At 30.0% G+C, this 14,187-nt stretch overlaps 1 protein-coding gene across 1 annotated transcript; it reads left to right on the top strand.

Annotated features, from left to right (window-relative positions):
- The first annotated feature begins 3,757 nt into the window (after positions 1-3,757).
- Positions 3,758-10,181, top strand: LOC119616153. The gene is made up of 4 exons (XM_037972417.1): positions 3,758-3,892; positions 3,958-4,123; positions 4,193-4,389; positions 10,173-10,181. Exons 1-4 carry the CDS (start codon positions 3,809-3,811, stop codon positions 10,179-10,181), a joined length of 456 nt encoding a protein of 151 aa, XP_037828345.1. The 5' UTR covers positions 3,758-3,808.
- The last annotated feature ends 4,006 nt before the right edge of the window (positions 10,182-14,187 follow it).

Below are 14,187 nucleotides of genomic sequence, written 5' to 3'. Positions count from 1 at the left end.
TACATTTAAGCAATTTATGGATGAAAAACTAATTTTCTGAAAGAGGCTTTATATGGGGGCTAGGGGCAAATATGGACCAAGCCCGATAAAATTTTGTGACTATATTTATATTTACATAATATTTTATTGTGCTGAATTTCATTGCGATATTTGTGTTTATAAGTTAATTTGGGACATTCCAGTAATTTTCTGAAGGAGACTTTGTATGGGAGCTAGGATCAAATGGGGCCCGATCTTTATGAAATTTGGCAGTGTCATCAAGACTTCTATAAAACTTAGTTGTGCCATATTTTATCGATATATCTGTACATTTAACATAATTATGAGCTCAGAAGCCCTTTTCGGGGGGTTCTGTTCTATGGGGGCTAGGTGAAATAATGGACCGATTTTAATCATTTTCAATAGGCTTCAAATAGGGTCAAATAAAACGTGCATGCCAAATTTCATCCAATTATCTTCAAAATTGCGCTTTTGGGGTGAGGAGTATTCCGGCAGAAAGAAACGAAGATTTTTTTAAAGAGATTCCTTATTATTTTCATGGTATAAATCTTTTTAATTTTTTCAATAAGTAAAACACATAAAATTAAGAAGAAAAGCTTGTTATTTACAATGTTTTTACTCAAATTCCGTTTTTTTTTTTTTGGCAACAAAAACACAATCCACAGAGAACAACTTTTTGATTATATTAGGTTTTCTTATGAATTGCATGAAAAAAGAATTTCTTATTAATTTCATTAGTCTACCTAATAATTTTTTTCCAATAGGTACTTCTTATAGATTTCATTAGGCTACTTAATAAGCTGTTTTTTATTAGGTATTCTTACTGATTTTATTAGGTTTCTATTTGATCATGTGCAAATTATCTTATTGAATTTGTTAATAAGAATATCTTCTTGATTATACTAGCTGGCTTGTTATTTCATGAATGCATACAATTAATACAAAATCCGAATTAAAAATATTAATTTTGTTTGATCCAATATTGATAACCATAAACTGTTTTTTTGTAATATATGGAGGGTAGAGTCAATTATGGACCTATCCTTGTCGGTTTATACAATAATTATTTGTATCTAATGTAGCTGTACTCGTATCTTTAATTCAGTCATGAGGTTTAAAATATTTATCTGAAGGGAACCGAAAATGGATGTTTGATTAGTTATCCTCATCAAATTCAGTTGAAAACTTCCAGTCCTATAAAACTACCGTAATTTGGATGAACTTTTGAGCCATACATGAGCGTTAAAGTGATTCTCTGGAGTGAATCGTTAAAGGCGCCCCTATACGCCCACCCCCGTATAAGTCAATTATGGATCGATACTTCTAAAATTTAAAACGATTTTTAGTTTTTGGCTAGTACAAAACTTGTTTACGTAGATTTTCACTGCTGTAATCGCATTTTTGATTCAGTAATGAGCGTTAAAGTCATTATCTGAAGGGGACCTTATAGGGGGGGTAGGGTCAATTACAGACTGATCCTCATAAAATTTAGTGGGAGATTTTAGCTAATACGAAAATTGTTTATGTCGAAATTCATCGATGTACTATATATATATAAAGTCATTTTCTGAAGGGGACTTTACAAGTGGGATAGGGTTAATTAAGGACCGATCCTAATAAAATTGGATAAAGAACTTTTGGCTTGGACAAAACTTGTTTATGTAGAATTTTACTTCTGTACTCACATTTTTGAGTCAGTAATAAGCCTTAAAGTCATTTTCTGAAGACCTTATAGGGGGGTCAATTATGAACCGATTCTTATAAAGTTTTACGAAGAGATTTAAATTCTTATAAAACATGTTTGCGCCGAATTTCACCTCTATTGATGCTTTCCTTAGCCCGTTATGTGCGATAAAGACATTTTCTGATGGGGACTTTATATGGGCGGTAGGGTCAATTATGGGCCTATCCTTATAAAATTTTACAAAGAGATTTATGTTCCCATAAAACTTGTTTGTGCCGAACTTCACCGCTATTGATGGTTCTCCCATGGGCCATAAAGTCATTTTCTGAAGGGGGCTTTATATGGTGGGTAGGGTCAATTATGGGCCTATCTTATAAAATTTTACAAATAGATTTAGGTTCTCATAGACCATGTTTGTGCCAAATTTCACCTCAATTGATGCTTTTCTTAGCCAGTTATGGGCGATAGTCATTTTCTGAGGGGGACTTTATATGGGGGGTAGGGTCAATTATGGGCCTATCCTTATAAAATTTTACAAAGAGCTTTATGTTCCCATAAAACATGTTTTTACCGAATTTCACCGCTATTGATGCTTCTCTTAGCCTGTTATGGGCGATAAAGTCATTTTCTGAAGGGGACTTTATATGGGGGGTAGGGTCAATTATGGGCCTATCCCTACAAAATTTTACAAAGAGATTTATGTTCCCATAAAACATGTTTGTCCCGAATTTCAGCGCTATTGATGCTTCCCTTAGCAAGTTATGAGCGATATAGTCATTTTCTGAAGGGGGTCTTATATGGGGGCTAGGCGAAATCGTGGACCGATATTGCCCATTTTCAATACCAAACAAACTGCATCAACTAGAAGTATCTGTGCAAAATTTCAGCTCGCTAGCTACTTCCGTTTGGACTCTATCGTGTTTTCAACAGACAGACAGACGGGCGGACATGGCTAGAACGTCTTAGAATCTAATAAGGACCCAGAATATATATACTTTTATGGGTCTTAGACGAATATTTCAATGTGTTACAAACGGAATGACAAAAACAATATACCCCCCATCTTTTTTGATGGTGGGTATATGGTACATAAAAAAACATAAACAATAATATTTTGAATAATGGGAGATCACAAAAGCTTAACGGAAAATATAGACATTTTTCCAATTTATAAATCCTGGGAACTATGTGATGAAACGTGTGACATTCTTTTAAATTTTGGAATTACATCAACAACCATATTAAAAAAATGGAAATTGAAGACGTTGAAAATTTATTCAAGAAACTGGACAAACAATATACTGGGGAGTTGATTAAATTTAAAGCAGGCCTAAGGGAATGGAGAAGAAATATTGTTCGTGCAAAATAATGTTCATAAAAAAAATATTTTAATTTAGGCATCTTTTCAGAACCTACCGTTCATATGTGAAAAAGAAACTTTATCGGCAAATAGTCGGATATTGGATTGGTTGGAAAAAATTTCAGAGAAACTCAGTAACCTAGGATATTCTGACTGCCCACTCAGTACACAAACGTCAGGAGACAATTCTATATGTGGTACTAGCCTTACAAACCTCCTTAGAAATACCGTGAAAGGACAGCTAGTACTAACTTTTAATGAAAAATAATAATTATCTTGACTCAAAAAATCAGAAGAAATATATTGGCACAAGATCCAAATTAACATACGCAGAAATGCAGCAATGGTCTTATGCTATCTGTGATGTATTTCCTAAGGAAAAACCGGTAAGAAATCTAAACCAAATTTTATTTAATGTACATATATTTTTATTAACAGTTTTGGCTATTCTAGGAAACATACTTTTTGAAACGGAAAGACGGGAAGAAAAATCCAACAGGAAAATTATTTTCTCGTTGGACTAATGTTGAAAAAGGAAAATTCGATGACTATAGTGGCAGTACTGCGGAGGAAACTTTTAAAGATTTTGATAGCGGTATGGGTATATAAAATTTCTTAAAGTAATATAGATATGTATGTAAATCTTTAAACATCTATCTTTCTCCCTCAAAGATAAATATTTCGAGCAAAAGTGCTGGCTGTAGCACAATTGCAGTCCAAGGGATCAGGTACTTTCATTCTGGAGGGAAACAAGGAAAATTAGAATGGATGAGATAAAAAATGCCAGTTCTTTGACGAATATTTTTAAAGAATGGCCACGATACAATGATTTCTTGGGTTATGATCTTGTAAGTATTGAAATTTATTTGTTCTGATTTAACTTAACTTTTAATATCTACTTTGTTTTGAAAAGGTCGATATAGATTTTGATTTTTTGTACCCAGACAAAGTAAATAAGTTATTCCTAAAGTTGGAAACTTTTTATAAAAAGTTGGTTAAAGTCTTTGACAATGAAATTAAAGACCGTGCATCAAGAGAATTTTACCTACAATATCTACGGAATGGAAATATTAATAAAGGTAAAATATTCTTTCAAATATTGACATATGTAAAATTTCGCATTTACTAATTTTTATAATTCTATTCAGATTGTAAGTATTGTATATGTACAATACTGCTTCACGCTTTGTTACAGCCACAACGTCTTAATAAAGAACATAAGCCTTCGATAGCCGATGCTCAAACAGACTTCGTCACTTTAGTACCAACTCTTAATGATATTGAACCAAGAATACTGCAAATTGTTGAAATGTATGCAGAAAGAAAAGAAAGACTTCAGCCAAGAGTAATGGTTGTTGGACCAGATTTTTCCAAAATCTCTGATTTTTTCGTATTTTGTGATGGCCTAAAGTGGAAGTGTCCTTCTTACATGAAATGTATAGACATTATTATAAAGTTATCCTACGTTTTTAATACTGAATATTCCCCGAAAAGCAAGCAAGTATGGTCATTTTTAGAGCAGTATTTTTTTGATTTGAAGTCTGAGGATTTTTCTTCTGTTGCAAATTTTTTAAGCAAATTACAGTAATATTACATTCGTTTTTTCAAAAATGACTTCACTTGCTTGCTTTCTTTGTACAAAAAGTTATTCAACTTCAAATGATCTTATAAAACATTTAAAATCAATTCATTATTTGATAGGAAATGAAACAGAAACATTTCATGTCATTGACTTGCTCGATTTAGACGGTCCACCTATCCATTTTTACTTACTGAACAATGGACTTAAAGTAATTCGAGTAAAAAAATACTGGTAATAATATTAAATTTTTATTTTTATATTAAATTACTTTCTAAGTAAATATATTTTATTATATTTTTAAAATATACTGTTAATAATACTTAATTTTTATTTCTAAGTAAACATATGAATAAGTAAATATATGAATAAAAATTCAATTATAATATCAAACAAGATCAAGAAGTATTATATAAATAAACAAAGAGATAGCCTTACAGAATCAAGAAGAAAATCTTTTTGAAAAAAAAACAATAAGAAAGCCTAGTAAAAATCGTAAGTTTTCTTCTTGATTTTTTAAAAAAGGTTTTCTTATAAAAATAATAAGAATTTCTTCTTGAAAAAAACCATAGAGAAATCTTATAAATGTTGTTCTATTTTACTATGTATTCTAGTTTATAGTATTAGGTACTGTTTTCTCTGTGCGATTGGTATACTTTAAGATGGGTCTAGGACGAATATTTTTGTATGTTACAAACATCAGCACAAATCCAATATACCCTCCCCATTAAAGTGGTGTAGGGTATAAACATAAATACCTGAGTCTGTTTAAAATAGCATTTAGAGCATATCACATTGTCATGTCCTAAACGAAATATTTTTGTATGTTACAAACATCAGCACAAATCCAATATACCCTCCCCACTAAAGTGGTGTAGGGTATAAACATAAACTTAAATACCTGAGTCTGTTTAAAATAGCATTCAGAGCATATCACATTGTCATGTCCTAAACGAAATATTTTTGTAAAATTTTGTATAAGAATTGTAGTTCTAAGTGCTGATAGGATGGACCAGTCGTGAAAATATCGCTCATCTCTAATATATATATATGAAAATATACCATGTTCATTGGTCACATGAATATGACCAATTATAGACTGATCGTAAAAATTATTTAACTAACATTTCTGTACATAAAAGCTATTTAAGTAATTTTCGGAAGGGACCGATCGTGAAAAAATCTTGAAATAGAATTTTTGTGTACAAAACTAATATTTGTGCCAAATTTTGTATCAATAGCTTTATTTGGTAATGAGTAATGTGCGTTTAAGAGATTTTCGTAAACGGACGTTGTATAAGAGCTATGCCCAATTATGTATGTAAAGAAAAAATTTCAAAATTCTGTATCTATATCATTATTTGGTAGTGAATATTGTGCATTTAAGTGATTTTCTGGAGGGGACCTAGTATGTGAGCTATGACCAGATATGAACCGATCGTAAAACATTTTTATAGTGTAATTTATGTATATAAGAGCAATATTTTTGCTAAATGTATGGATATAAATATTTGGTAATGAGTTATGCCCGTTTAAGTGATTTTCGGGAGGGAACCCTGTATGGGAGCTATGATCTAGGATGGACCGATCGTGAAAAAATTTTGAAATAACATTTCTGTGTACAAAAATGCCAAATATTCTATGGATATCACTATTTGGTAATGAGTTATATGCCTTTAAGTGTTTTTCTGAAAGGGATCTTGAATGGGAGCTATGATCAATTATAGACCGATAGGAAAACAATTTCACAGTAATTTGTATATGAGCAATACTTGTGCCGAATTTTATATGGATATCTTTATTTAGTAATGAGTTATGTGCGCTTAAGTGATTTTCGGGAGGGGACCTTGTATGGGAGCTATGTCCAATTATGAACCGATCGGAAAAAAATTCACAGAAATATTTTTGTGCATATGAGCAATACTTGTACCAAATTTTATATGGATATCTTAATTTAGTATTGAGTTATGCGCGCTTAAGTGATTTTCGGTAGGGGACCTTGTATGGGAGCCATGACCAATTATGGACCGATCGGAAAAAAATTTCATGATAATATTTCTGTATGTTAGAGCAATACTTGTACCAAATTTTTTCTCTGAATGAATTCTATTGACATAAGATTGAAATTTTTGTGAAGATATCGACATTCTGACGGAAGTTATTAACAAAAAACCCATTTTCCGGGAATATGTACTTTTGTATGGGAGGTATATGAAATTGTGGACCGATTCTGGCAATTTTCAGCAGGAATCAAGCTCTTGCGTAGAAACGAATGTATAGTGATTTTCATGGAATTATCTTACATAGTTTTCGAGAAAATTACATCAGAATGTGCAAAAAATGCTTATTTTTTTCGAGGTTGTTTTAAATTTTGATTCATAACTTTTCTCGGTGTAAACCGATTTTGCTCATTTTCAATACCAAACAACTTAGGAAAATGAACATTTTGAGTGAATTTGGTCAAATTCTATTGCTTCGTTTTATCGTGTGCGTGTTTTACACAGACAGACGGACATACCTAAATCGACTCAGAATTCGATAAGAACCCAGAATATATATACTTTGTTGGGTCTCAGATGAATATTTCTTGGTGTTACACACGTTATGTATATATACCCTCTATCACCACTGATGGTGGTGGAGGGTATAATAAACTCATTTTCCTGGAATATGTACTTTTGTATGGGAGGTATATGAAATTGTGGACCGATTCCGCCAATTTTCAACAGGAATCAAGCTCTCGTGTACAAACGAATGTATGATGATTTTCATAGAATTATATTGCATATTTTTCGAGAAAATTACATCCGAATGTGTAAAAAATGCTTATTTTTTCCGAGTTGTTTTACATTTTGATTAATAACTTTTCCCGATGTGAATCGATTTTGCTAATTTTCAATACCAAACAACTTAGGAAAATTTAAACTTTGGGTGAATTTGGTTAAATTCTATTACTTCGTTTTATCGTGAGAGTGTTTTACACAGACAGACTTACAGACGGACATAGCTAGATCTACTCAGAATTTGATAAGGACCCAGAATATATATACTTTGTTGGGTCTCATATGAATATTTCTTGGTGTTACACGCGGAATGACAAAGTTATATATACCCTCTATCACCACTGATGGTGGTGGAGGTTATAAATAGGTAATTATTTAAAAATATTTCTTGAGCAAAATTGTTACACTTATACCCCCGTCGGTCCCACAGACCGAAAATCTCTGAAAAAGCATAGAAGAAATGTTTGCATGGTCTTTATAACTATATTAAAATGAAGCTTACATGAAATCTTGAAGCTATATATTAGCGTTGATATCTTGCCGTTTTAGTTTCAATAAAAAAATAACTAGTATTTTTTAAATGCAAATTATAATGTTTTCATTAAAAAACACGTACATAATATCAACAGGACGGGAGTGTAAAGAGGAATCTCAAAAACAATTTTAGTGTAGTGGCACAAAGTATACAGAGGTGTCAAATTTGACAATTCAACAAGTAAGAGTGATATATTCGGATGTGCCGAATCTTATATGCCCTTCACCATAGCGTATTAAAAAAATATCAATTTTATAAAATTTAAATTTATTTCATTTTCCCGACTATATCATTATTATAGCAATAGCAAAACAAAATGAACAACAACAACGCTAAACAAAATAAACACAAAAAACAAAATACACAAGGCAGTAAAACCAACAGACATCCAAACATAAGAACTGAATACACCAAGAAACAAAAACAATATACACAAGGCAATGAAACGCCAGACATCCAAACATACAAAACGAAATACTAAAAAAAAAACAAGTTAGAGTGCTATATTCGGCTGAGCAGAATCTTAAATACCCTCCACCAGCTATTTTTATATTAATACTTTTTTAATTGATCAAATATTTGTAGAAATAAGTTTTCTCATGTCTTAAATAGAAAAACCCCAAGATTTAAACAGCTTAAATCTGTTACAATTACAAGATTTATTGAACATTACAAACCCCATTTTCATTTATATTTTTATAGCGCCCTAAGATATGCTTTAACGATATTTAATAATGTGCATGTATGCATGTGTGTGAAAGATTTAAGGATTTTCAAAATACATATATATAATTTTGTTCTACACAAATTGATAATGCAATTAGTTAAATACGGTTAAATTGCTTTTAGGGGCAGGACTTAGTATGGGTGATATGACCAATTATAAACCGATCGTAAAAATTTTTTTAAGCAAAATTTCTGTACATAAAAACTATATTTCAGTCAAATTTTGTATCTATATCGTAATTTAGTAATAAGTAATGTGTGTTCAAGTGATTTTCTGAAGGGACCGATCCCGATCGTGAAAAAATCTTGAAATAGAATTTTTGTATACCAAACTAATATTTGTGCCAAATTTTGTATCAATAGCTTTATTTGGTAATGAGTTATGCGCGTTTAAGTGATTTTCAGGAGGGAACCTAGTATGAGAGATATGACCAAATATGGACCGATCGCAAAACTATTTTATAGTGTAATTTATGTATATAAGAGCAATATTTGTGCTAAATGTATGGATATCAATATTTTGTAATAAGTTATGTGCGTTAAAGTATGGGAGCTATGACCAATTATGGACCGATCGGAAAAAATTTCATAGTAATATTTCCATGTGCATATGAGCAATACTTGTACCAAATTTTATATGGATATCTTAATTTAGTAATGAGTTATGCGCATTTAAGTGATTTTCAGGAAGGGTCCTTGTTCATATTCATTCATATTCCAAATTTTATATGGATATCTTAATTTAGTAATGAGTTATGCGCGTTTAAGTGATTTTCGGGAGGGGACCTTGTATGGGAGCTATGTCCAATTATAGAGCGATCCAGAAAAATTTTTCTCTCAATGAATTCTATTGACATAAGATTTTAAGTTGTAAAATTTTGTAAAGATATCAACATTCTGACGGAAGTTATTATCGAAAAACTCATTTTCCGGGAATTATATTGCTTCGTTTTAACGTGAGCGTGTTTTACACAGACGGACGGACATAGCTAAATCGACTCAGAATTTGTTAAGAACCCAGAATATATATACTTTGTGGGTCTCAGATGAATATTTCTTGGTGTTACACACAAAATGATCAACTTATATATACCTTCTACCTCTCTATATATATATGGGGCATTTCACGTCAAGTGAACCAACTTTTGAAATCGATGTCTTCCGATCGCGATGAAATTTGCACCATAGTTAGTTCTATTGGATAGTAATTCAGACACAATTTTTCAATAAGATCGCTCGTGAACTTTCTAAGTTAGAGGCGGTCAAAATTTGACATTTTGGCCATGCAGGTGTTTTTTCTCATCCATGTAACTTATTACCTATTGTTCTTAGCAAAATGTGTCCCCAATAGTTTAGATAGCTATTTATGCAATCTTTCGAAAAAAAAAAAGTTAAAGAAATTTAATAAAATATTTTTGATTTTTTTTTTTTAAATTAAAAACATTTTTGACTTTTTTTTTTCAAAATGGGCCCTTTTTATTTTTTTTTTTTTTATTTTTTTTTAGAAAGCTTAAGTCTTTTCCTAAGCGACCTATATGGTCGCTTAGTGGGATGAGAGTGGGATATCTATCAAAAAAAATATTTTGTAACTCAAGATTTAAAATTTTTTTGCAAAATCAAAAACTTTGTTGACTTTTTTTAAAAAAATGGACCCATTTTTTATTTTTTTTGCTCAGAAGAAAGCTTATGTGTTTTCCTTTAACACCCTTTTTGTCGCTTAGTGGGATGCGAGTGGGATATCTATAAAAAAAATGTTTTGTAACTCAAGACATACAATTTTTTACTTTTCTTTTGAAAAATCAAAAACTTTTTTGACTTTTTTTCCAAAATGGACTCTTTTTTTATTATTTTTTTCTTCTCAAAAGAAAGCTTAGGTCTTTTCCTTTAAAACCTTTTTGGTCGCTTAGTGGGATGCGAGTGGGATATCTATCAAAATAAATGTTTTGTAACTCAAGACAAATGTTTTTAAATTGATTTTTTTCATATTTGTGTGTAAGTGTTTCTAAAACCTTAAAAATAAAAACCACAACAACTGACCGATAATAGCCACTGGAGGGGTGCAATATGAGGCCGACCGCTATTAATTTTCCACCCCCAAAATTTGTCTGAGTTTTGTATCTTGCGGCTTTTTTAGTCAATCCTAGAGGTAGTTTTCAGCGCACGTGATTTTCATTGTTAAAATATCAGGTGCTGAATCTAATAACGCCAAGAAAGGATTGACAAAAAAAAAGCAGCTAATAAAGGTGACAAATAAGGAGGATAAAAGTATGGATATTTGAAAATTTAAAAACTTCATAAATTAAGTGTAAAAATAGTTATTATATAAATTGATCTATTGTGATTAAGATTAAATTTTACTAAATTATTCATCTTTTTATTATTATTATTATTATTATTATTATTATTATTATTATTATTATTATTATTATTATTATTATTATTATTATTATATATTAAATTAATTATTATTACAAATAAATAACAAAATTAAATTATTCAACATTTCCATAGAAAAAAAGTGATTTTTATTCCTGAGGTTAACATATTATGGGTATTACAGTATCGAGGCTATGAAATTTTAGTTGGGTATGTTACATACCATCGGAAAGGCTAATGTGTCTAGTTTCTTGATTTTGCAAAAAAATTCAAAAATATTAAATCTTGAGTTACAAAATATTTTTTTTATAGATATCCCACTCGCATCCCACTAAGCGACCAAAAAGGTTTTAAAGGAAAAGAAAAGACCTAAGCTTTCTTTTGAGAAAAAAAAAAAAATAATAAAAAAAGAGTCCATTTTGGAAAAAAAGTTAAAAAAGTTTTTGATTTTTCAAAAAAAAGTAAAAAATTGTATGTCTTGAGTTACAAAACATTTTTTTTATAGATATCCCACTCGCATCCCACTAAGCGACAAAAAGGGTGTTAAAGGGAAACACATAAGCTTTCTTCTGAGCAAAAAAAAATAAAAAATGGGTCCATTTTTTTAAAAAAAAGGCAACAAAGTTTTTGATTTTGCAAAAAAATTCAAAAATTTTAAATCTTGAGTTACAAAATATTTTTTTTGATAGATATCCCACTCGCATCCCACTAAGCGACCATATAGGTCGCTTAAGCTTTCAAAAAAAAAAATAAAAAAAAAAATAAAAAGGGCCCATTTTGAAAAAAAAAGTCAAAAATGTTTTTGATTAAAAAAAAAAAAAAATCAAAAATATTTTATTAAATTTTTTTAATTTTTTTTCGAAAGATTGCATAAATAGCTATCTAAACTATTTGGGACACATTTTGCTAAGAACAATAGGTAATAAGTTACATGGATGAGAAAAAACACCTGCATGGCCAAAATGTCAAATTTTGACCGCCTCTAACTTAGAAAGTTCACGAGCGATCTTGTTGAAAAATTGTGTCTGAATTACTATCCAATAGAACTAACTATGGTGCAAATTTCATCGCGATCGGAAGACATCGATTTCAAAAGTTGGTTCACTTGACGTGAAATGCCCCATATATATATATATATATATATATATATATATATATATATATATATATATATATATATATATATATATATATATATATATATATATATATATATATATATATATATGTGGGGGTTATGGGAAATTTTGAATCGATTGTTACAATTTTAAACATAATTAATCTATAGATGGAAAAAATAATCTGTGAAAAAATATGTCGAATTATCTTTAGTAGTTTCTGAAAAGTACTCAAGAATTAGGGAAAAAAAACTTATTTTTTTTAGGTAGTCTGAAATTTTTACTCATAACTTTTTACGTTGTGAACCGATTTTGCTGATTTTCAATACCAAACTGCTTAGGAAAACAATGAATATTCTCAGTGAATTGGTTGATTTCATTTGCTTAGTTTTAACGTGAGCGTATTTTAACCAGACAGACAGACAGATGGACATAGCTAATCAGAACTTCATAAGGACCCAGAATATATATACTTTGTTGGGTCTCAGATAAATATTTTTTGGTGTTACACACGGAATGACAAACTTATAAATTCACAATGCTATGAATAAGCAGTGTTGTTGTTGCTTATTTATCAAAGCATGAAAAATTGTTTTTTTTATGAAATTTTCAGAGGTTGTCTCGGATTATTAGTTGTTTATGGACGGATTTTACTGATTTTAAATAGGAAACTTCTCGTAAGTAAGTCTGATAGAATTATTGAAGATTTGGATCCCGAAGATATCTAGGGTCTTCAGAAAACTGATTTGAAGAGACAGACAGACGGACACGGCTAAATCGACTCCACTATCTATAAAGATTCAGAATATATATATTTTATTTTAATACATACATATATGGTTTATATACAAAAATGATTATAATTTTTTCATATTAACGCATTAGTATTAAACAAATATAGTTCATAGGTAAAAAATCATTTAATTTCACTAGAATTAAATTAGGAAATTAAACAACAATTTTTATTATAATATTAAAAGATTGATATGTAGAAGAATTTCATGTAGGAATACCACTCAATCGATGCGTAGTAATGTACTACACACGAGAAAATAAAAAATATTTTTTTGGAATAGTCCTTAGTTCCCGTACCAGCGATTGAAAATCCTACCTTAATGTAATTTTTGAAAAATAAAAAATTTTCGATATTTTCGAAATGGAACTCAAAAATTCCTAATTTTGAGCTGATTACGGCAAAAATAATTTTAAAGTCCTTGTAATATTTTTGGTCCAAAATATGATTCTTAGTGGGTGGGAGAGGCATATTATTATCGCTTTTTATCGAAATGAGTGTCAAAATTCTTGTAATTTTTAGGTTTAGTATATTTCAGAATTTTTTTGAATTTTTTTAAATTTATATGCCCCTTATAATACAAAAAAAGTCGTTTTGCGGACCAGAAATACACTAAAAAAAATTTTATTATTTTTCCCGCGATAAGCTCAAAATCCCGGAATTTTTGACACCCAATTCGAAAAGATCGCAGAATTTTTTTTAACATATTGTACTGAGATCACGATTTTCAATCGCTGGTAGGGAACTGAGGATCTTTTCAAAAAACATTGTATTTTAATTTTTTCGTATTAAGTACATTGCAACGCATCGTTTTAGAGGTATTCTTCCTAAAATATGGTCCATGGGACACGTATATGCGTATATATATGTACAAGTAGCATAAGAAACTTATTTCCGTAGATTTATTTCCAAGTAGCATAAGAAACTTATTCCCATAGATTTAATTGCTGATTTTTGCTTTTATTTGTTTCCCAGACGTAATGAAATACTTTTTGTAATTTGACAATAATTTTTATGTTTAAATTTTGCTTATAATTTTTATAGTTTAAATTTTGCTTACGTTGTAATTTTGTTTACTTTAATTGTATCTAGCTTTAAGAATTTTATGAAAAATAAAATTAGATTAGACAAACCACCAAATAAACAGGTGTTTTTTTTTCGTATTAGGGAATGTTAATCTCAAATACGTTACTGGCGCAGTCGGCTAAAAGAACCGTCGTGTTAAGTTTTATT

Source organism: Lucilia sericata, unplaced genomic scaffold (assembly GCF_015586225.1).
Source record: "Lucilia sericata isolate MDLA Ls3-8-SP2 unplaced genomic scaffold, ASM1558622v1 Contig000060F_arrow, whole genome shotgun sequence".
Classification (NCBI taxonomy): Eukaryota; Metazoa; Arthropoda; class Insecta; order Diptera; family Calliphoridae; genus Lucilia; species Lucilia sericata.
This window is presented reverse-complemented; position numbering and strand designations above follow the sequence as displayed.

Excerpts from the sequence above, each read along its gene's own strand:
- LOC119616153 (XM_037972417.1), top strand. The coding sequence starts at position 3,809 with ATGGATGAGATAAAAAATGCCAGTTCTTTGACGAATATTTTTAAAGAA. Across the intron at positions 3,893-3,957 it reads ATTTCTTGGGTTATGATCTT|GTCGATATAGATTTTGATTT; the intron begins GTAAGTATTGAA and ends TGTTTTGAAAAG. Across the intron at positions 4,124-4,192 it reads GAATGGAAATATTAATAAAG|ATTGTAAGTATTGTATATGT; the intron begins GTAAAATATTCT and ends AATTCTATTCAG.